The sequence below is a fragment of the Orcinus orca genome, chromosome 13, assembly GCF_937001465.1.
Source record: "Orcinus orca chromosome 13, mOrcOrc1.1, whole genome shotgun sequence".
Classification (NCBI taxonomy): domain Eukaryota; kingdom Metazoa; phylum Chordata; class Mammalia; order Artiodactyla; family Delphinidae; genus Orcinus; species Orcinus orca.
In genome coordinates this window covers 15009503-15032389 of record NC_064571.1, presented here as the reverse complement: position 1 = coordinate 15032389, position 22887 = coordinate 15009503, and the positions used below count along the sequence as shown (strand labels likewise).

At 42.0% G+C, this 22887-nt stretch overlaps 1 protein-coding gene across 1 annotated transcript in view; it reads left to right on the top strand.

The window, feature by feature from the left end:
• The window catches only part of DNAH6 (dynein axonemal heavy chain 6), a 292253-nt gene that overhangs the window by 263940 nt on the left and 5426 nt on the right, over nt 1-22887 (top strand). Inside the window, exons 69-75 of the mRNA XM_004271618.3 lie at nt 3050-3169; nt 3705-3826; nt 12400-12529; nt 15348-15475; nt 19130-19315; nt 19864-19936; nt 20752-20903. Coding sequence (XP_004271666.2) covers nt 3050-3169; nt 3705-3826; nt 12400-12529; nt 15348-15475; nt 19130-19315; nt 19864-19936; nt 20752-20903 — 911 coding nt within the window. The remainder of the gene's footprint in view (nt 1-3049; nt 3170-3704; nt 3827-12399; nt 12530-15347; nt 15476-19129; nt 19316-19863; nt 19937-20751; nt 20904-22887) is intronic.

The window sequence follows — 22887 nt, the reverse complement described above, 5'->3', positions numbered from 1 at the left end:
AATGAAGTACTGACACATGCTCCAACTTGGATAAACCTCAAAAACTTTATGCTAAGTAAAAGAAGCCAGACACAAAATATCACATGTTGTATATTCCATTTATGTGACGTTTCCAGAAAAAGCAAATATACAGACAGAAAGTAAGGTAGTGATTGCATGGGGCCGGGGATAAGAAATGGACAGTGACTGCTAATGGGCACAAGATTTATTTGGGGGGATGACAGAAGTGTTCTAAAATTAGATCATGGTGATGGTTACACAACTTTGCAAATTTACTAAAAACTATTTAAGTATACGTGTAAATTTTAAGTGACATAATTTTCAAGGTGTAGCTCATCAAAAATGTTTCAAAAAAAAAAACAATAGGAGAGAAAAAGGCAATGCTTTATCCAGGCAATGATATCTGCTTGTGGTGGGATTTTAGGCAGTCATTTATGGATTAATCCAGAAAATCCAGGTTAGTACCACTATGCTAAATGCTGGAAATACAAAGATGATGTAGTCCCTGCCTACCAAAAACTCATGGGATGGAGATAATAAATAAATTATAATATGGTATGACAACTACCAAAATAGAAGTGTATGGACAATGCTGTGGGAATTGAGAAGGAGCAAATAACGCTACCTGGAGGAATCTGGGAAATCTCCACCAAGGGGGCAATGGTTGAGTGGGGCACTGGATGGTGGGGTGGGCTCAGCAGGAGAGAAGAAGCAGGAGAGCACACTGGCAGAGAGAACAGTGATGGTAAAGCCCAGCAGTGTCGGGATGTGGCATGCCTGTAGACACTGTGAGTAGTTCATGAGCGCCAGAGCAGAGTATAAAGAGGAGATGTATATGGAGGAAAGCTTTATCTTCAACAAAACTAAAAAAAAGGTGATCTGCGGGCACATCTTGAAAGCCTGTGTGTGTTGTTAATAAATTTGAGCTCTACCTTATAAGCAACGGTTGGCAATTATAGTATTTTAGGCTGGGAACAGGTGCAACCACTTATAAAGCTGTAACAAAAGCAAGGTGAAGAATTGAACAAGGGGATACAGCAACACCAAGGGGGAGACTAGACAGGAGAGAATAAACAGAGAAAGATTAAGGAGGCTTTAAATATGGGAAGGTATTTGGGGTTGGAGGGGGTGGGGGATGGTTCTTAAAATTTTATAGAGTAAGCTACAGGGATGCCTGAGTCCAAGAGACAGCTCTGAGCTCAAAGTGGGCAAAGACAGAGCCAAACCTGAGGCCTATCCAGTTTGTGTCGGACCATTCCTGAGCCAGCCCACAGGGACAAGAATGGAAGAGAAGGGGAAGACACCACATCAGCATTTGCAACAAGACCCTCAGGAACTGTGATGCCTGGGCCAGGACAGGTGGTGGACGTGAATGGTAGACGCCCCCTCCCAACATCTGTCTTCTAAACCCGGAGGACTCCGTCCTAAAAGTAAGCCTAAAAGTGAGTCATCTACCCCGAATCAAATTATTCGAGTTCCTGGTTTACTCACTTTGATCCAAGAAAAACATAACACTAAATCTGGACGCAGAATCACAAAGTCTGATGATTTTTAAGGTGAATATTTCTGTGCTACTTCTCAAACTATAAATATTTTTGTTTAAAAAAATTTGTTTGGCCCTGCCACATGGCATGTGGGATCTTAGTTTCCCAACCAGGGATCAAACCCGGGCCCTCTACAGTAGAAGCATGAAGTCTTAACCACTGGACCACCAGGGAAGTCCCTGAAATTTTTTTTAGAATAATGCACTTCAGGGCAACATTTTCCTCTCACCAGTGACTAATTATTGGAGTCTGCATTTTTCCGGCCACCCTCCTCTCCCAAACACCATGATGCAATTGAAGAAACTTGACCTTTATATTCCCATCTAGCCCTCAGGATCCAAGTTGGTCTGAAGCTAGATGGACCCACCACAAAGATTTAACCCAACTTTGTGTTGCAAGATTTCCCAGAGAGTGACTGAAGAGTATTCTCAGGAAAGTACAGCAGCATCTCTTTCTTCCCTCTTAGAATTGCTAATACAGGGAGTCAGTTACTCGATCATCAGCTCTGGCACTTACTCCCCAACGTCCTCACTCTAAGTGGCTGAGCCAGTAAGACTGACCAGAAGTGCCTCAACAGGAAAGGGAAGATAGGTGCAAGCCAGGACGCTACTATCCTGGAAGAAATAAATTACTGAGATTCCAAACACAAATAATTTACTCTCAACCAACCATCTCAGCTTGAAAAAGAATTTTTAAAAAAATCTTCTTGACATAATGAAAGAGATGGAGATGAGAATGGATGAACATTTAAAGGATTCAGAAGTTGGCAATATCAGTATCATAAGTAAAATCCTTTTCAGAAAACTACAGAGGTGAATAATGAATTGTAGCAATGGGTCTGGAATTTTTCCAAGGAATTATATCCTCCAGCAGGACAATCATTCCAATGCAGAATAGATAACTTTCCTACTTGTAACTTGGGGATGACGATGGAGCATAATTTCTCTGTGGAAAGAGATGGGATACCAATAAATTGTAGTTCCCCATAACATAATTTCTGTGAGGCAACTTGTCTCCTTCACTATGGATCTATCTTTCTTCCTTGACTTAATATCAATGATTTATAAGGTATGTATAGAGTTTGAATGGCTTGCTGTAAATGTTTTGGTTTCATTTAGCTCATCGGCCCCCAAAAGAAGCAGTGGTTCATGGAAAGTATGTCTGTTTTAGAGTACTACAGTCCATGATGGGATAAGACCCAAAATCAATATTTTTGAAGAAAAAACACAGGAAGAAGAAAGAAATATGTAAACAGATCTCACTGGCTTTAGTATCAGTTATTTGGGAAAAGCAAAATAATTAGGGGAGAGAACATATACTAGATTTTTTTCTGCTTTTTAAAAGTTGACTTTTATTATCTTTGGGGTTGGGGTAATAGAAGAAACTCAATGTGCTATTTCCACTTTCAGTACCAAATAAATGTGTGAATAAATAAACCTATTAGAATGTGGGTATGCATATCAATTAAAAGCAAACAATGTTTTTAAATGCAAACTTCTTTTCAGGTGAAATTACATATGGTGGTAGAGTTACAGATACCTGGGATCAAAGATGCCTTCGTACTGTTTTGAAAAGATTTTTTTCTCCTGAAACATTACAAGAGGATTATAAATATTCTGAATCAGGTGAGTGACTTTTCAATATCATGGAAAACAACTTTTTCCAAGAAGTCGTTGACAGCATCTCTCAGTTTTCCATCCAGGAGCTGTCTGTGTCCAGTCCTCACAACCCAGACCCCACACCCTCCCATCCTCATGCTTGACCACCTTCAAAACGGCTTTGGTTGTAAGAGTACAAAGATATCTATTGTACGATAACCATTTTGAATTATTTCTGCTCTAAAGTGGGTGGTATTCTGTGTGTTTTCAAAGTTCCATAAATTCGGAACACACCTCTCAGTAGCACATCCCTGGGTACTCAGAACCTTGAAATGTTCTGCAGGTTAACACCCTGAAAGTTTAGGACACTGATTAGATGTAAAGGCCTCAAGAAAAGGTAAAGAAACTAGACACAGGGATGAAGGCGAGGAAAAACCATTCCTGTTTCTCTGTGAGGCAGTTGATTATAGCCACCATCTGAACAGACAGAGAAGCACCAAACCTGGCAGTACTCAAAGCTCATCTATTTGAGACATATTGCCTTCTGTGTTTTCAATAACAGGTATCTATTTTGCACCCTTGGCTGACAGCCTACAAGAGTTTAAAGACTACATTGAAAACCTGCCTTTGATAGATGACCCAGAAATATTTGGAATGCATGAAAATGCCAACCTAGTTTTCCAGGTATGTGGCCTTTCAACTTAAAAGACATATTCATATTGTGTATATAAACCTGAAACATCAATAATCACCTCACTGGCTCTGTAAGTTATAATCTTCTTAAATAAACAAATAAAATAAATGTTTCACCTCGACTTCAACATCTGGTTCCAATTTAGCCTGCTCCCTCTGGATCCTTCACAGAATCCTAAGATCGTCATTCATCTTCTTGTCACCAGCCACCCCCTCAGCTTCCAGCCTCTGCTTAGTCCATAATCTACCTGCTAGTCTCCTGCAACATGGGGATTTGGATGATAATCCAGACAGCCCTTTTTCTTTTGCACTTCTCCCTCCATGCTGGGCATATGTGTAACATATTTCACAAAGATTTATGGACCCCCCCCCCAGATGAGTAGGTTATAAAAGTACAATAGCAAATGTCCAAAGCAGAGAAATCAAAACACTGTTCTTTAAAAGCACAGTTTATCAGACGCAAGAGGGAGGAGATATGGGAACATATGTATATGTATAACTGATTCACTTTGTTATAAAGCAGAAACTAACACACCATTGTAAAGTAATTATACCCCAATAAAGATGTTAAAAAAAATAAATAAATAAAAAAAATAAAAGCACAGTTTATCAATTTTGCCATTGCAACAACATGGATGGACTTGGAGAGCATTATGCTAAGTGAAATAAGTCAGACAGAGAAAGACAAACACTGTATGACATCACTTATATGTGGAATCTAAAAGATACAACAGGAATTCCCCAGCAGTCCAGTGGTTAGGACTCTGTACTTGCACTGCCAAGGGCCTGGGTTCAATCCCTGGTCAGGGAACTAAGATCCCACAAGCCACATGGCATGGCCAAAATAATAAAAAAAAATAAAAATAGAAAATACAACAAACTGGTGAATATAACAAAAAATATAACAGGAGCAGACTCACAGATATAGAGAATCAACTAGTGGTTACCAGTGGAGAGAGGGAAGGGGGGAGGGGCAAAACAGGGGTAGGGAATTAAGAGGTATAAGCTACTACATATAAAATAAATAAGCTACAAGGATATATTGTACAACAGGGAATATAGCTAACGTTTTATAATAACTGTAAATGGAGTATAACTTTAAAAATTGTGGGGCTTCCCTGGTGGCGCAGTGGTTGAGAGTCCGCCTGCCGATGCAGGGGACACGGGTTCGCGCCCCGGTCTGGGCCGCGGAGCGGCTGGGCCCGTGAGCCGTGACCATTGGGCCTGCGCGTCCGGAGCCTGTGCTCCGCAACGGGAGAGGCCACAACAGTGAGAGGCCCGCGTACCGCAAAAAAAAAAAAAAAAATTGTGAATCACTCTGTTTTACACCTGTAACTTATGTAATATTGTACATCAACTATATCTCAATTTTTAAAAATAATTTAAAAATTAAATTAAATTAAAAAATAAAAGTACAGTTCATCAAGGTGACAGTACCAGACCACAGCAGTACGTCCAAAGAGCAAACTGGACAATTTTACTCCCCCAAGACCCTCTGATGCCACATCATTACCTAAGGGTAGTCCGAGCTCCTGAGCATGGCAATCAAGGCTCCCCCATGACCGGGCCATTACATACCCTTCCAGTTTTATTATCTGTCATAGTCTGGCATCTTTGGTGAACCAAAGCCACGAAAAGTATGTCCCTGGAGCCCTGGAATACTCTAAATGTTGGAGACTAGGTTGGCCTCACGAAGCTGAAGGGAATCCCCTTTCTTTTCAACTTAAATTTAGCCCCTACAAGTTAGAGACAAATTAGAGGGTAAGGTCTGCGTAGATATCAAAGAATCCATGCAAAACAACAGTGGAAATTCTCAATGATCATGTTCTCAGAGAACATGACATGACCTATGTCATGTTCTCTGCCCTAAAAATTGCTTTGCCATTCAGTGAAGAGTTAGAATATCTTATTTTTCCTGATTCTACTTTCAGGAGGAAAAACAGGTGGCCAAACCTAGTGTTAATATTCAATCATCTGACTGCTTGTTCTGGAGTGGGTGGGCGCGGAGGTGAGAGAAGGGAGAGAGGAATGTGGAAATGGTAGGCTCACTGCATCCCGTGAGAAGCACAGGACTTTTGGGTGGGGTAACACTCTTGGCAGTATATACCTGGGAATGTAGTTTTTTGTGTTTTCATTGGTTCAGAATGACTGAGAATGAGACAGTAGGCATGTAGTGAGCCCCAAGTTATGTTTTTCTTCCCAACCTCCCTTCCTTCATTTTTCTGGTACAGTACATCCCCTACCTCTTTCTTTTGGGAAAATTTCCCCTTCCTCATTCCATTAGATTCTGGTAAAACTTCCAACCACTCTCTACCTTCACAGAGGTGGGCATGTAACTCAGGCCTGGCCAAAAGCAGCACCACACCACCCAGCCCCTGGAATTGGTCCAAGGAGCAGGGACATGGCCCACACTAGGTGCATGAGATTCCTTTATAGGATATATAGATCCTAGGATGGAGGAGGGAGGAAAATGCCTTTCCTCTGGAATCACTGACTACGATGCTGCATATCTGCAGCATTCTGTGCCCTCATCCCTGACCCCCCCACCCCTTCTTCCTACCAAATGGAAGAAGGTCATCTGCCGTAGGAAAGAATGAGAGAAACAACCAAATATGCACAAGAGAGAGAGTGCTAGATCCATCCATGCCTGAAACCCACATGACTTGTGTCCTCTTCTTCCCAGCTATATGTGCCAAGAGACCCCTTCTCTTTGCTTTACCTGGCTTAAGTGAGACAATTCTGCCTCTTGCCATCAACAGAGACTTAATGCAAAAGATACAAATGATTCCTTTTTCAGACCAGCAAACTATACTTACATAGATGCGTACTAGAGACTAGTAAAGAAAATTGAGCCTGGCTGTGCTAAATGTTTCAAGACTTTTGTCTAACCAAGAAGTCAAGAACTAAAATGGAAAAGTCATAATATTAAACAACTGGCACTGAGCAAGGAAACCAAACTATTTAACCATAACATTAAGTAGATAATGTCACATACGTGTTTAGGACCTAATGAATACGTCAAAAGTCATGTTTGAAAGAAGATCTATTATGTAAAATATAACTTTTACAACCAAGATCTGTAATCCCAGGTTCTGAACTCTTTTTTCAGGTAAGTGGATAACGAGTGTTGTGACTGGTATAAAGAAAACCTCTAAGAGGTTCCAACAAATATACATAAGAAGATACCATGTTTCTGAATTAAAAAAAAAAAACTAGAACAATTGAGAATATTTAATTGACCTTGGAAAAGGAATTTCTAAGCATAAAAAGCAATTGAAAAATAAATCACATTAGAAAGAGCCAGAACATGTGAGTATATCCAAAAGGTCATAAGAAAATTAAATGACAAAGCAAAACATCTTTGAAACAACAACAAAAAAAAATCAGAAAAAGTTAACTGTCCACACATGGGACACTTTCCAGAATAGACCATATGTTAGACCACAAATTAAGTATCAATAGTTTTAAAAAGATAAATATCATACAAATTATCTTCTCCAACTACGATGGGATAAAATTTGAAATCAATAAAACTAATGTAATCAAAACACTTGTACTGCATAAAGACAGACATATAGCCCGATAAAGTAGAATAGAAAGCCCAGAAATAAACCCTCACATATATGGTCAAAAGATTTTTGACAAGGGTGTCAAGACCATTCAATGGAGAAAGGACAGTCTTTTCCACAAACAGTACTTGGAAAACTGGACATCCACATGCAAAAGAATGAAGTTGGACCCTTACCTAACACCATACACAAAAATAAACTCAAAATGGCTTAAAGACCTAAATGTAAGGCCAGACACTATAAAACTCTTAGAGGAAAACATAGGCAGAACACTCTATGACATACATCACAGCAGGATCCTTTTTAACCCACCTCCTAGAGAAATGGAAATAAAAATAAACAAATGGGATCTAATGAAACTTAAAAGCTTTTGCACAGCAAAGGAAACCATAAACAAAACCAAAAGACAACCCTCAGAATGGGATAAAATATGTGCAAATGAAGCAACTGACAAAGGATTAATCTCCAAAATATACAAGCAGCTCATGCAGCTCAATATCAAAAAAACAAACAACCCAATCCAAAAATGCGCAGCAGACCTAAATAGACATTTCTCCAAAGAAGATATACAGACTGCCAACAAACACATGAAAGGATGCTCAACATCACTAATCATTAGAGAAATGCAAATCAAAACTACAGTGAGGTATCACCTCACACCGGTCAGAATGGCCATCATCAAAAAATCTACAAACAGGGCTTCCCTGGTGGAGCAGTGGGTGAGAGTCCACCTGCCGATGCAGGGGACACGGGTTCGTGCCCCGGTCCAGGAAGATCCCACATGCTGTGGAGCGGCTGGGCCCGTGAGCCATGGCCGCTGAGCCTGCGCATCCGGAGCCTGTGCTCCACAGCGGGAGAGGCCACAACAGTGAGAGGCCTGCGTACAGCAAAAAAAAAAAAAAAAAAAAATCTACAAACAATAAATGCTGGAGGGGGTGTGGAGAAAAAGAAACCCTCTTGCACTGTTGGTGGGAATGTAAATTGATACAGTCACTATGGTGAACAGTATGGATGTTCCTTAACAAACCAAAAATAGAACTACCGTACGACCCAGCATCCCACTACTGGGCATATACCCTGAGAAAACCATAATTCAAAAAGAGTCATGTACCACAATGTACATTGCAGCTCTGTTTACAACAACCAGGACATGGAAGCAACCTAAGTGTCCATCGACAGATGAATGGATAAAAAAGATGTGGCATATGTATACAATGGAATATTACTCAGCCATAAAAAGAAATGAAATTGAGTTATTTGTAGTGAAGTGGATGGACCTAGAGACTGTCATACAGAGTAAAGTAAGTCAGAAAGAGAAAAACAAATACCGTATGTTAACACATATATATGGAATCTAAAAAAAAAAAAAAGGTTCTGATGAACCTAGGGGCAGGACAGGAATAAAGATGCAGATGTAGAGAATGGACTTGAGGACACGGGGAGGGGGAAGGGTAAGCTGGGACGAAGTGAGAGAGTGGCATGGACATATATACACTACCAAATGTAAAATAGATAGCTAGCGGGAAGCAGCCACATCGCACAGGGAGATCAGCTCGGTGCTTTGTGACCACCTAGAGGGGTGGGATAGGGAGGATGGGAGGGAGACGCAAGAGGGAGGAGATATGGGGATATATGGGGATATATATATACATATAGCTGATTCACTTTGTTATACAGTAGAAAATAACACAACATTGTAAAGCAATTATACTCCAATAAAGACATTTTTAAAAAAAGAACTAAAGATATAAAATTCTTAGAAGAAAACATAGGACAAAAAGCTTCATGACATTGGATTTAGCAATGATTTCTTGGATATGACACCAAAGGCAGAAATAACAAAAGAAAAAAACAGACAAATTGGACTTCATGAAAGTTTATTTTATTTTAATTTTTTCATTTTAATTCAACAGAGAGAAAGGCAACCCACAGAATGGGAGAAAATATTCATAAATTATATATCTGATAAGGGATTAATATTCAGAGTATATAGGGAACTCCTAAAACCCAACAACAAAAAAACAAACAACCCAATTCAAAAATGGTCAAAGGACTTGAATAGACATTCCTCCAAAGAGAAATGTAAAATGGTACAGCCTCTGTGGAAAACAGTATGGCAGTTCCTTAAAAAAACAATTAGATTTACCATATAATCCAGCAATTCCACTTCTGGGTATATACACAAAAGAATTGAAATCAGGGACAAAAAAAGATATTTGGGCACCCATGCTCATAGCAGCATTATTCACAATAGCTAAAACATGGAAGCAACCCAAGTGTCCATCAGTGGATGAATGGATAGGAAAAAAATGGTGTATACATACAATGGAATATTATTAGCCTTCAAAAGGAAGGAAATTCTGCACAGCATGGATGAACCTTAAGGACATGACACTGAGTGAAATAAACCAGTCAAATAAAGAAAAATACTGCATAATTACATTTATATGAGGTATTTAGAGTAGACAAAATTTTGGAGACAGAAAGTAGGATGGTGGTTGCTAGAGGCTGGCGAGAAACGAAATGACGAGTTATTGTTTAATGGGTACAGAGTTTCAGTTTTCCAAGATGAAAAGAGTTATGGAGATGAATGGTGGTGACAACATTATTAGTGTATTTAATACCACTGAACTGTACAGTTAAAAATAGTGCAGATAGCAAATTTTATATTATGTGTATTTTACAACAAGAAAAAAATAGAAAATAGTTGATTATCTTTATTATAGAATTATCTCCTATAAATCAATAGTAATAAACACTAAAACTCAAAATGTACAAAATATATAAATAATTTATAAAGACAATACAGATAGCCAATGAACTTAGTTTTTAAATGTTTAACTCTACTAATCCTCAAAGAAGTGCAAACCAATGAAAAACTATTTTGCCCATCAAATTGGAAAGGATTTTTTAAGCAATGATAGCAATTCTTACAAAGACAGAAAGACAGGTCCTCTGATACACTATTGTTGGGAGTGTAAGTCAATACAGTGTTGTTAGAAATCAATGTAATAATACACAGTTTAAAAATATGCCTTTGGTAATATATCATGTAAAGAATGTAAATGATAGTGGATGAAATTCATATATAGATATTCTATTCACAGAGTTCTAAAAAAAATCTGGAAAATAGAAATAGCCAAAAAGTAAATAAACAACTATATTAATTATAGTGCATTCAAACCAGCGAGGATCAGTCACTTAAAACAGGACTCATGAAGATTTTTCAGTGATGTGAGAAAATGTTCATGAAATTGAAAAAGAATAAATACTACATAAATTGTATGGGTTCAATATTGAAAACTATATGCACATATATACAGAAAATGTCCAGGGGGTGGGGGAGGTAAAGTAAAGTTATAAATATCTCTGAAAAGCAAGATCATGAATAATTTTTCTTTATACTTTTCTGTGTTTTCTAAATTTTCAATAATAAGCTATAATACTTTTCTAAATTCTACCACTCTATTATTTTTTTTTTGGCTGCACCCCATGGCATGCAGGATCTTAGTTCCCCAACCAGGGATTGAACCCACACCCTCGGCAGCGAAAGCGTGGAGTCCTAACCACTGGACCGCCAGGGAATTCCCCATAATACTTTTCTAATTGAGAAAACGTTATTTTTTTTATTGAAGTATAGCTAATCTACAATGTTGTGCTGTACAGCAAAGTGACTCAGTTATACACATAGAGACATTCTTTTTTTTATATTCTTTTGCATTATGGTTTATCACAGGATATTGAATCTAGTTCCCTGAGCTATACAGTAGGACCATGTTTATCCATCCATTTTTTATCCAATGTTTATCTATCCTATATATAATAGTTTACATCTGCTAATCCCAAACTCCCAGTCCTTCCCTCCCCCACCCCCCACCCCCTCTGCTCTCTATGTCTGTGAGTCTCTGTGTTTTGTAGATAGTTTCATTTGTGCCATATTTTAGATTCCACATATAAGTGATATCATGTGGTATTTGTCTTTCTCTTTCTGACTTACTTCACTTAGTATGATAATCTCTAGTTGCATCCATGTTGCTGCAAATGGCATTATTTCATTCTTTTTTATGGCTGAGTAGTATTCCATTGTATATATGTACCACATCTTCTTTATCCATTCATTTGTCAATGGACATTTAGGTTGTTTTCATGTCTTGGCTCTTGTGAATAATGCTGCTATGAACATAGGGGTGCGTGTATCTTTTTGAATTATAGTTTTGTCTGGATATATGCCCAGGAGTGGGTTTGCTGGATCATATGGTAATTCTCTTTTTAGTTTTCTGAGGAACCTCCACACTGTTTTCCACAGGGGCAGCACCAACTTACACTCCCACCAACAGTGTAGGAGGGTTCCCTTGAGAAAATGTTATTTAAATAAAAGTATGTTCTAAAACTGAATTCTCATTATTTCTTCCTCACTTTCATAACTGCCTTTTAAATAATTAGCCAAAAATTGTTTAACCATTTTTTACTGTGGTAAAACACATGTAACATGAAATTTATCATTTTAACCATTTTAACCATTTTAAGTATACAGTTCAATGACATTCAGTAAATTCACATTGTTGTTCAACCAAAAATGTTCAACTATAACACTGAGAGCTAAACACTATCATTTCCAATGAGCACATTTTACCAACTATATCTTCAATATAAAAAACAAAATTTCTGGGCTTCCCTGGTGGCACAGTGGTTGAGAGTCCGCCTGCCGATGCAGGGGACACGGGTTCATGCCCCAGTCCGGGAAGATCCCACATGCCGCGGAGCGGCTGGGCCCGTGAGCCATGGCCACTGAGCCTGTGCGTCCGGAGCCTGTGCTCCGCAATGGGAGAGACCACAACAGTGAGAGGCCCGCGTACCGCAAAAAATAAATAAATAAATAAAATAAAATTTCCTTGGTTTTGGCCACTGCCATTATTTCTCTAATAAACTATGTGTGAAAAATTACTTTTTTGAGAATTTGGTTCTTCACTGTTCTGTCTCTTCTCACCATTACAGTACAAAGAGACCAACACTTTAATCAACACCATACTTGAGGTTCAGCCGAGGTCATCTTCTGGTGGAGAGGGAAAGAGCAATGATGAGATTGTCCAAGAACTCGTTGCTTCTGTCCGGACCAGAGTTCCAGGTACTAAGTAATTCCTAGCATACATGTACAATGGGACTTTTAGGAATAAACTCCGAAAGCTGAGTGACAGGCAGGTGTCCAAATCTGCTTATTATGCAGATTTTTTCTTTACATAGAGAGCTCTTCTGACGTAGAGCTCTCCACTTATAGACGAGAAGCCTATAGCACCTTGACATCTTAACTGCCAGAAGCATGAGGAACAAGTTGGTTTCTAGCTCAATGTAACTTTAACCAGACTTTTTCCTGAGTTTTCTAACATCTCTAGACTTGTACTGTCCGAGACAGTAGCCGTTAGCCACATGTGGTTACTTCAACTTTAAATTAAATTTAAAATTCATTTCCTCAGTTGCACTAGCCACATTTTAAGTGCTGCCATACTGAACAATGCAAATGGAGAATATTTCCATCATCATAAAATATTCTATTGGACAGCCCTGCTCTGGAATCCATTTCATTTTTTTTTCCTCCAACAGGAGAGGTGGTTAGATTATTTCACTTTGTTTTCTGGTGAGTTAGGGAATCTTCCTGAATCATCACAGATCCACTTTCACACTTTTCTTAGAGGGACTGTAGATTCAGATGTCTTCATATATTGTTCATGGTTGGAAATGTCATTATAGGGGAAAAAAAGATGAGGCATAAAAAAAAAACTAGTGACTAAAAGTAAACTGTGTTTCTGTCTCTATTCACAATACTCTGGGATCAAGTGTATGGGTTCCCCCCTACATTAAACAGTTACTCTCTGGACACCAGCTGGGTGTCCTACAATTCAGTTATGACTTTATCCAGAGTGGGCACAGACCCCACGGTTTAAGGGCTCAGTCCCACAAGACTGTCCCCACTTCAGAAGCCAACAAGTCCCCAGGGTGTGACCTGTACTTCTGACCAACCAGCCATTAATCGAGGATTCCCACAACCCCCTTCTGGGGTTCAGTAATTTTCTAGAACAACTCACAGAACTCAGGGAAGTGGCCAGATTTACCAGATTACTAAATATGATATACTAAAGGATAAGGATAAACAGCAAGATAAAGAAGTACATAAGGCAAGGTCCAGAAGAGTCCCAAGGGCAGGAGGTTTAGTCCTTCCTGGCACATGATGCATTCACCAACCCAGAAGCTCTCCAAACCCCTTCAGTTAGGTCTTTATGGAAGTTTCATTACGTAGACATGATTGATTAAGTCACTGGCCCAGAAGAGTCCCAAGGGCAGGAGGTTTAGTCCCTCCTGGCACTTGATGCATTCACCAACCCAGAAGCTCTCCAAACCCCTTCAGTTAGGTCTTTATGGAAGTTTCATTATGTAGACATGATTGATTAAGTCACTGGCCTTTAGTGATTAACTTAACCTCCAGCCCCTCCCCTCTCCCAGGAGGTCAGAGAGTAGAGCTACAAGTTCCAACTCTCTAATCACATGGTTATTTCCCCTGACAACCAGCCCCTCGTCTTTAGGGGTGGTCCAAGAGTCAGCTCATTAACATAAACTCAGGTGTGGTTGAAAGGGGCTTGTTATCAATAACAAAAGATGTTCCTTTCACCTTCATCACTCAGGAGCTATTTCAGGAGTTGGGGTCAGAAACCAACAATTATAGAAATGATGCTCCCATCACTCTTATCAATGAGGAAATTATAAGAGTTTTAGGAGCTCTGGCCAGAAGCTGGGGACACAAACCAAAATACATATTTCTTATTACATCACAGTAACACAGACTAAGTCTTGCCAATACTATTAAGGCCCCCGGAAAAGAAAGGACCTGTGTGACCTCAGAAGTCAGTTATAGTCCTCCTAAAGTAGCCCCTCAAAAGACTCTCTTCTTGGGTGTAGAGTTACGTTGATATTGAAGCAACTGAGTTATTTTAGGAAGCATTTTTAATAAACATAAGATGGAGGACTGGGTGGAAAAAGGGATGAAGGTGGCTGGCTGGCTGGCTGGATGGATGGATGGCTGGATGGATGGATGATGGATGGAAAGTTAGTATACTTGTTTCATAGAGTTCCATTGACACCTAGGAGGTTTTTCTCTCCACGCTTCATAGTTTGTACTTTTACTGTGAAATGATAAGCCATGCCATCTGCTAAGACTGAGGGGCAGGGGTGCAACTGGCTCAACAAGAGAACTGAGGTTCCGAATAGCCCGAGGGGACTGACAAAAGGAGAAGAGTGTAGGCATGTAACCGCAGCCCTGTGGACCCAAGAGCTTGCACTTACCCACACTGCTGTGTGATTTTTCTACGGCAGCCAAAATGTGAGTGGTTAAGAGGAAATTGATGTACATATCTCAGAGCCACTTGTTTTCTCGCACTTTACTCATCTATGTAAGGAAAATGCAGTCCCTTCATTTTTTAGAGCTTATGTGAGCCTCCACTGGGTGGATTGTAGGGAAAAAGAAGAGCACAATTTTTGATCCAGCTTGAAACATGGACCCATTTCACAATCCAGTCAGTCCCTTTGAACAACACTCAGTAACCTGGGATAAATGCTGTCTCTCGCCTCTCTCCGGGGGTGTCCTGCCCCCAACCCCTCCTCTGTTAGATGCAACACGGGTGTGTAGGGAAGAGCGAGGCTTACATATGCCGCATACACACAAGGCAGAGGAGACGACTCAGGACCCCTGGTACCTCTGGTCTCAGGGATGTCCCTTGTCTACCAGGTAGCACTTGCCACTGAAGTCCGAGCGGCCTGACTCCCGTTCAGCCTAGGCCCCAGGGACGAGAGAAGTTGGCTTTAAGAAAGGTTAAGATAAGTGCATTCCAATAGCAATGAGATAAGGAGAGAAATCAACAATCATTGATCTGACGAATCAGCCGTGTGTGTTTCAGAAACTCTGGAGATGGAGAACGCTTCCGAGAGCCTTTTTGTCAAGGATCCTCACGGACGCCTTAACTCCTTGACCACTGTTCTTGGACAGGAAGTGGACCGGTTTAACAATCTGCTGAGGCTCATACATGTATGCACGCTCACTGCCATCCTTGCTATTGGGTATCAAAGCTTTGTGCAGAGTGAATAACAACGTGAAGTTTCCATTCCCATCACTTCAACATTTCCATCTGGATATGCTAACAACCCTTCAAGCCCAACTTGTCTAAACCTGAATTCACCCTCCTCTAGTCTGTGTTCCCTAGCTCTAATAATGGCCTAGTGACTATGTGGCATTACAAACCCTTCATTATCCTAACTTGCACCCTTAGAATTACCATTGACTCATTAGGAATTTGACCAGGGACCTAAGCACTCAGTTAAGAGAGATTCAGTGCTTGTTCCTGATGGCTAGTTTGCTTTTAATATCATAGTCTTTATGAAGACTATGACAACCAGAGTTTCTTAAATTGAGGCCACAAAACACCTAAATTAGGGTCCACTGTGCTGAGGTTCAAATGTAGATTCCCTGATTCCACTTCAGACCTACGGAGTTAGGATTCCTTGAGGAATTCCTGGGGATATGAATTTTAAATAAACTCCCCCAGATGATGTCAGTGCAACTAAAATTTAAGAAGAACTATTTAGACCTTTGCCTTATGCTCAGGAATACTTTCTGAACGGCATTGACTTTGTAATGCTGGCTACAGGACTTCCTGTTGTCTCTGTGCATAACTTTAATAAGGGAAACTATTAGAGACCAAATATTGAACAGTAACAGGAAAAGTTCTACTGCCAAGCAGGGAACCAAATACCTAGCACAGAATCAAGGCTGAGTGATAAGATTGGGAAGGGCAGCTATGGTAGATCTTTTAAAGACCGTCTCTTCCCTATTAGGAAAGGAAAGTCTCCAAATGTTTCTGGTCGTCTGGCAATACCCAGGCTTGTGAGTTAGGGGGCCACTGGGTCAGCTGAATATGTTACGTCATCACCTTGGGCCTATGGCATCTGGTTAGGTAAACCAGTATCAGCAGGCCAGGTAGTCAGGTCAGAGCTTATTACCTTCTACATTGAATGAATCAGGGTATAGGTGAAGCTGCTGTGATAAAGATCCCCAAATACAGTGGCCAAAACAGGAGAGAAATTCACCGCTCTCTCAGTTAAGAGCCCAGACAAAGCTCTGTCTAGGACAGGTAGTTAATCTTGCTTTGTGAGCTCATCCAAGGATCTCAGCTGGAGAGCTGGCTCTTCCAGTCTCAACAGGTAGCTTCCATCTCTGAGACTAAGGTGGCCATTCCAACTGTCCCCTTTTGCCAGCCACTGGGACAGGGGAAGGAGAGCTGAGGGAGAGCAGCTTCCTCGTAAAAATGTAGCCCAGAAGTTGCATACATCATTTTTTCTTATATCCCTTTAGCCAAAGCTTGGTCACATGGCAACACCCCAGCTGCAAGGGTGGCTGGGAAATGTAGTCCCAATATGTGTATTGGATTGCTCTGTGCCCAGATAAAACTAGGAGGATACTCTTGTTCAGAGGAGGAAGAGGAGATGGCTGCTGCTCATCTCTGACATCTTCCACATCATGTATGGCCTTTCACCCACTTAAAGATGGACAAGTCCAAATGTCACTTCCTCATAAAGTCTTCCTGGAACACCAGCCCTTCCCTCCACCACCAGATGACAGGGACCCCTCCTCAGGGCTCCATCACTTGAGGTGTCTGTGTCCATCACTGTATTTGTGTACAATGTACCACCTTGTTTTGTAATAACTCCTCCATGAGTATGGCTCCCCCAGTAGACAATGAACTTGAAGAGAAGACTAGTATATAAGTCATCTCTGTTTCTCCAGTGCCTGACACGTCCTAAATCTTCCATGAATATTTGAACATGCAAGTGAACGAATGTGGCTCTCAGGAACAAAGCGGTCACTTCTTCTGGTCAAACAACAGTGTCCACCACTAATGGCAGTACTCACCTAAAAACAAGTAGAAGAGAGAGGAGCCCTGGGAGAAGCAGCCTGCAAGGCAATCAGGAGTCATAGCCAAGCACTCCCATTCGAGGGAGGGGTGGTGGCCACCACTGTATGCTGGGCCTGCACCAGAGATCTCCCTCATCCTGGCACCTGCCCTGTCCTGCCTTGCCCTGGCTCTGTCCCAGCCTCCCTTTCACCTCCCCCAGCAAACAGCAAGACCTCACAGTGGTAGTGATAAGAAAGGCCAGGGGAGGGCGGGAGCCTCAGGGGACTCGGGCTGCCATCTTGGTGAGCTCACTCTCCTCCAGACGGTTACAGAACTCTGAGACAGGGCAAGTCCTGGGAGAGACAAGGCCGCTAGCCATAAGGGAGAACATTCTGATGTGCGCTCTTGCCGCTGGATATGACTACATGTTAGCTGCCTCTCCTGAGAGAACTGGCCGCGATGTGACCTCTGTCTACGCTGTTTTGGAAGGCACTAGCAGCCTGGCCCCTGCAGCTCGCTGACTTAAGTGTTCTCCATGAATCTTACATAAGTCTTCTGCTACCTCTTTCCATTTTTGGTGTCTAAGGTGGAGGGTTGTTTGGGCTCTGGCTGAGGCCCTTTTTCCTGAGCTCTGCAAATGGTTGCAGATGGTTCCTGCAAATGGTTCCTCAGATCCTACTTAACACTCCTCTCTTCTATCACTGCCTCTTGTGAAAAGAGTTGGGAGGAGGGGAATAACTCCATGAAGGAATGGAAGGATGACTAGACCTGTCTTGTCACATGTCACCCGTCTCTAGAACTCTCTGCATGTGGTCCTAGGACTTAGTTTTTTAATCAACATAAGTTTGGTCTCTAACATCTTCCTGTAATATTTTCCCCATGTATGGCAGTAGTTGTCACAAAACTGGAACCCATGAGAGCCATACAAATCTATATGGCCTGCCTTTATCTTTAGCCAGGTGGTGGATGTTACCCTGTACTTCCCACGGCTGCTGTGGGTCCAGCATCTCCCAGGACTATTGCCGGCCTCTGTCTTTTTTTGAGATGAGGGGAGGATAAGGGACATACCTTTAAAAAGTGTTTCCAGGGGCTTCCCTGGTGGCGCAGTGGTTGAGAGTCCACCTGCCGATGCAGGGGACACAGGTTCGTGCCCTGGTCCGGGAAGATCCCATATGCCATGGAGCGGCTGGGCCTGTGAGCCATGGCCGCTGAGCCTGCACGTCCGGAGCCTGTGCTCCGCAACGGGAGAGGCCACAACAGTGAGAGGCCCGCGTACCGCAAAAAAAAAAAAGTGTTTCCAGTATAAGGAGGCTCTCTGGAATCAGCTGAAAGATTGGTCTCATCTAAGAATCTCCCCTTTCTGCTATAACTCCTGGGGCCGCAGGCTCCCCCTGGGCAGAGTTAGAGGTACTTCCCACGTCCTCATCCCCCGTCCATGGTTCCCAAATCGCTAATCATTAGGCCCATTCTTCCTTTGGCCTGGACGAGAGCTGGATGATGGCTTTTCTCAACATACTTGGGGGCCATCTCTCCACCTTCCCTTCTTCACTTCACTGGATCCTGCTATTATGCCTGAATCACCTCCCCTACAAGGTCTTACACCCCTCTGGTCACATGTAAAAAAATGCATGAAAGATTGGAGCGTCTGGCCCAGCACATAGTTTACAGAGAGGATGGAACCCAGCAAGCAGGTCCTTGAGCGTAAGGCAACACCTGCTACCATGAACAAGTTTCATTCCCACCTGATAATTACATCTGTGAAGGGCACCAACCCCTTTTTATTCTTTCAGACCTCTCTAGATACGCTCAACAAAGCCATTGCTGGATTGGTGGTGATGTCTGAAGAAATGGAAAAAGTGTATAACAGTTTCCTCAACAACCAGGTTCCCTCTCTGTGGTCCAACACAGCCTACCCATCCCTGAAGCCACTAGGATCGTGGGTCAAAGACCTTATTCTGAGGACTGCATTTGTGGACGTAAGAAAATTCACGTCTTTGGGGTCTGATGAATTTGATGACACGGTTGGCCCTCAAGCTCTTAGGAAGCCCTCGCTAACTGAAATATTGACAACCATCGAGGGATCATCTGAACCCAAAGAAACAGAAATTTCCAGAATAGCATCAGTTTGAAAGTCTTATGCTGATTATAGTAGAGTTTGCCCTAGACCCTTATCCCCACAGTCCATTTTAATTCCAGGCCATCCTTGGAGTTTCAGATCTAGTTCATGAGATCTCACCATGAGGTACAGAACCAATCTGACATGGGTCCAAACGGTCAGGTGTGACCTTGCCGCCCTCTCCCCCTTCTAGAACTTCTGTAATAACCAGGTTCTGGGTTTATGGTCAGCCTGGTGGGTGAGGAAGGGGGACAAGGCAGGCAGTAAGAATGGGGCTGGTGATAACTCAGGACCAGTTTAGATTCTGCCTCCTGGACACCCTCCAAAATACGACTTTGATTTAAAAGACAAATTCTATCTCAGAAAAAAAAAAAAAAAGTACATTATGGTGTAATGTTTCTCCTTCAGCTGTGGCTCAAAAGAGGACAGCCTAAGTCCTTCTGGATCTCCGGTTTCTTCTTTCCTCAAGGATTTCTAACAGGTACCAGTGCTTTCCCTAGAAAAACCCCATAGGAACGATCATTATGTGTGATGAGCTGTGCCGGGTTTCTAGGAACTTTGAAAATGGCATGGCTGCTGATGGCCTAACCAAGGGGTTGTTGATTATAAGGCAGCCGAACAAGGCCCTGCTCTTCCTCGCTTGCTGGGGTGGGGAAAGGATGGCAGAAATAGCAGATGTTCCTCCAGCAACCTAATGCCCACTCCTCTCAGGTTACCAGTGCAAATGCTGCTGCCCTGTGAATGCACACAGCTACCCCAAGTCCCCACGTAACCCGTGCTCAAGGGCACTACCTGCGCTCCACCTTCTCTGGCTCCACCTCTGAGCAGCGTCCTTCCCTCTAAAAAATACTCTTACTATCCCTCCAGTGGCCCTCAGGGATTCTGCCCAGGACCCCAGAGGGGACCAAGGTCTCTGGGCTCCTAGATGCTAATGAGCCCAGCCCTTCATCTGTCTCATCCTGAGTCCCTTCTAAACAGCCTATAGACAGCCCATACAAGACAAGCTACGCAAGATGCTAAAGTTGGGGAGATTGGGCTCTGAAACTGCCTCACGGGCTTGTCTCTCTCATTGGCAGAGCGGTGCACTTTAGACTTGGCCTCCCCTCCCTTCCCAACCAGGACCAAAATTCGCACATGCTTTTGCTCCACCCCTCCCAACTAATTCAGAGTAAGATGTTAATGGTTGGGTCCTCTGGATGGAGAGGAAGCTCTCTAACGCCAGAGCATCCTGGTTGAGGCGAGTGGGGGCCATGTTTGGGCAATAGTAACCCAGGTTTCTGGCTTTCATATTTACAGGAACTCTTCAAAATCATGCTCGGAAATATAATTTGCCTATAGATGAGCTGAGTTTCAAGTACAACATGATTCCTATCTATCGGGATCAAGCCACAGTTATAGACGCTGCCAAGACAGTGCAGTTTGGACAAGAACTGCCCATGGACATGGAGGTATTGTCCCCCTGACAGTTGTTGCAGCACAGCAGCTTCTGTCCCACTGTCATCCAGTATCTCAGGCAATCTCCCCTGCCCCACCCCACCCCGCTTTCCATTTGCAGGAGTGGGAGAGGGCAGGATGGGACTCACAGCCCCAAGACAAGCTCCCCAATTAGCAGTGACTGGATGGGAACTGCCTAAATTAGTCTGACCTGTAAATATATATTTTACAGCAATACTGTAGATACCTACAGTAACTTTCTCATTCGTGCGGAGGCAATATGGCAAGAGGTTAAAAACCAGAGTTTCAGCACTGGGCAGCCCTGAGTAAATTCTGACTTCCTCCCTCCCCAGTTGTGTCTGCAAGAGCAATTACTAACATGTCTGCACCTCAGTGTTCACATCTGCAAAATGGGGCTCATGCCACCAACCTCAGAGCTGTAGGGCAGTGTAACTGAAACTTCAGGTGTCATGTGACCAGCACATAGTGAGCCCACAATAAATAACTGTTATCATAAGCTAAACTTATCTGCCTCGTTCACTCAGCTGCCTCCTAGCAGAATTGATATGCTAACTTCATATATCATATAACTATAACTACATCACATAGCCAGTAGGAATGTATCAATACTAAGGAAGCAGTTCAGACTCTTTGCTTACATAGTTTACTCCCTCTAGAGCAGAGGTTCTCAAAATGTGGTCCGCAGACCAGCAGCATCAGCATCACCTGGGCACTTATTAAAAATGAACTTATTTACAAAACAGAAATAGACCCACAGATGTAGAAAGCAAACTTATGGTTACCGAAGGGGGAAGGGGGGAGGGATAAATTAGGAGGTTAGGATTAACATATACACACTACTATATATAAAATAGATAACCAACAAGGACCTACTGTATAGCACAGGGAACTATACTAAATATTTTGTAACAACCTATAAGGGAAAAGAATCTGAAAAAGTATATATGTATGTGTGTGTATATATATATATATATATATATATATATAGACATAGACATATATATGTTAACTGAATCACTGCTGTATACCTGAAACTAACACAACTTTGTAAATCAACTATACTTCAATTTAAAAAAGAAAAAGAAATGTAAATTCCAAGGACCCATTCCAGATTGAATCAGAAACTGGGCTGGGACCCAGAAATCTATATTTTAACAAGTCCTGCAGGGGGTTCTTAGCCCACTTGAGTTTCAGAACCCAACCCCTGCTCTAGAATATCTCAACCTCGACTGCAGGTTAGAATCACCTATGGAGCTTTAAAAACATCTGATGCTCAGTCCACACCCAATTACGTCAAAATCACCCCAATTATATCAGTCATCATTATATTTTAAAGCTCCCCTGGCAATTCCAGTATATAGCCAGGGTGAGAGCCACCACTGCCGATCTGCTGCCCACTTTCAACGTGCTGAGATATTGATGGGGCAGGGAAACCTCTGCTTCAAAGCATCTGTCCACCCCAGTGGGCTTTATTAATGTAATTTTCTATGTGTGCTGTGAAATCAAAGATCTGCTCCAGATTGCTTTTGCCAAGAATGTGTTCACTAGCCGGTCAGTGTAGATGGGGTAAGTGGCTTTTACTAAACCTTTCTTAAAGTATCATGGTATTAGTAGGAATTGTTCCTGGGTAACTTAATCAGTATCCACCCACTCAGATCTGCTTCATCTAGTGTTTGCTCTGATTAGCAAAAACACACAAAGATGAGATTGATCCCATATTCATGGATTACTCTATGAAATGCTGTAATACCCCATGCCTCTTAATTGCCTGTATCTTAAAATGACAATGAAAGAGCTTACGTCTTTAAGGGAATTTGTTTTAGCATCAAAATTTTTTTGATGCTAAAGTATTTGCATGCAAAAGTTGGGGGAAATCAACTGAAAAATGCACTCCTTGTTAGTTTGAGACCCTTCTTAGCCAGGAGAGCATCGGAGGCCCAGGTCAGGACTAATTGAGGCTGCAGGAGGGCAGGACGA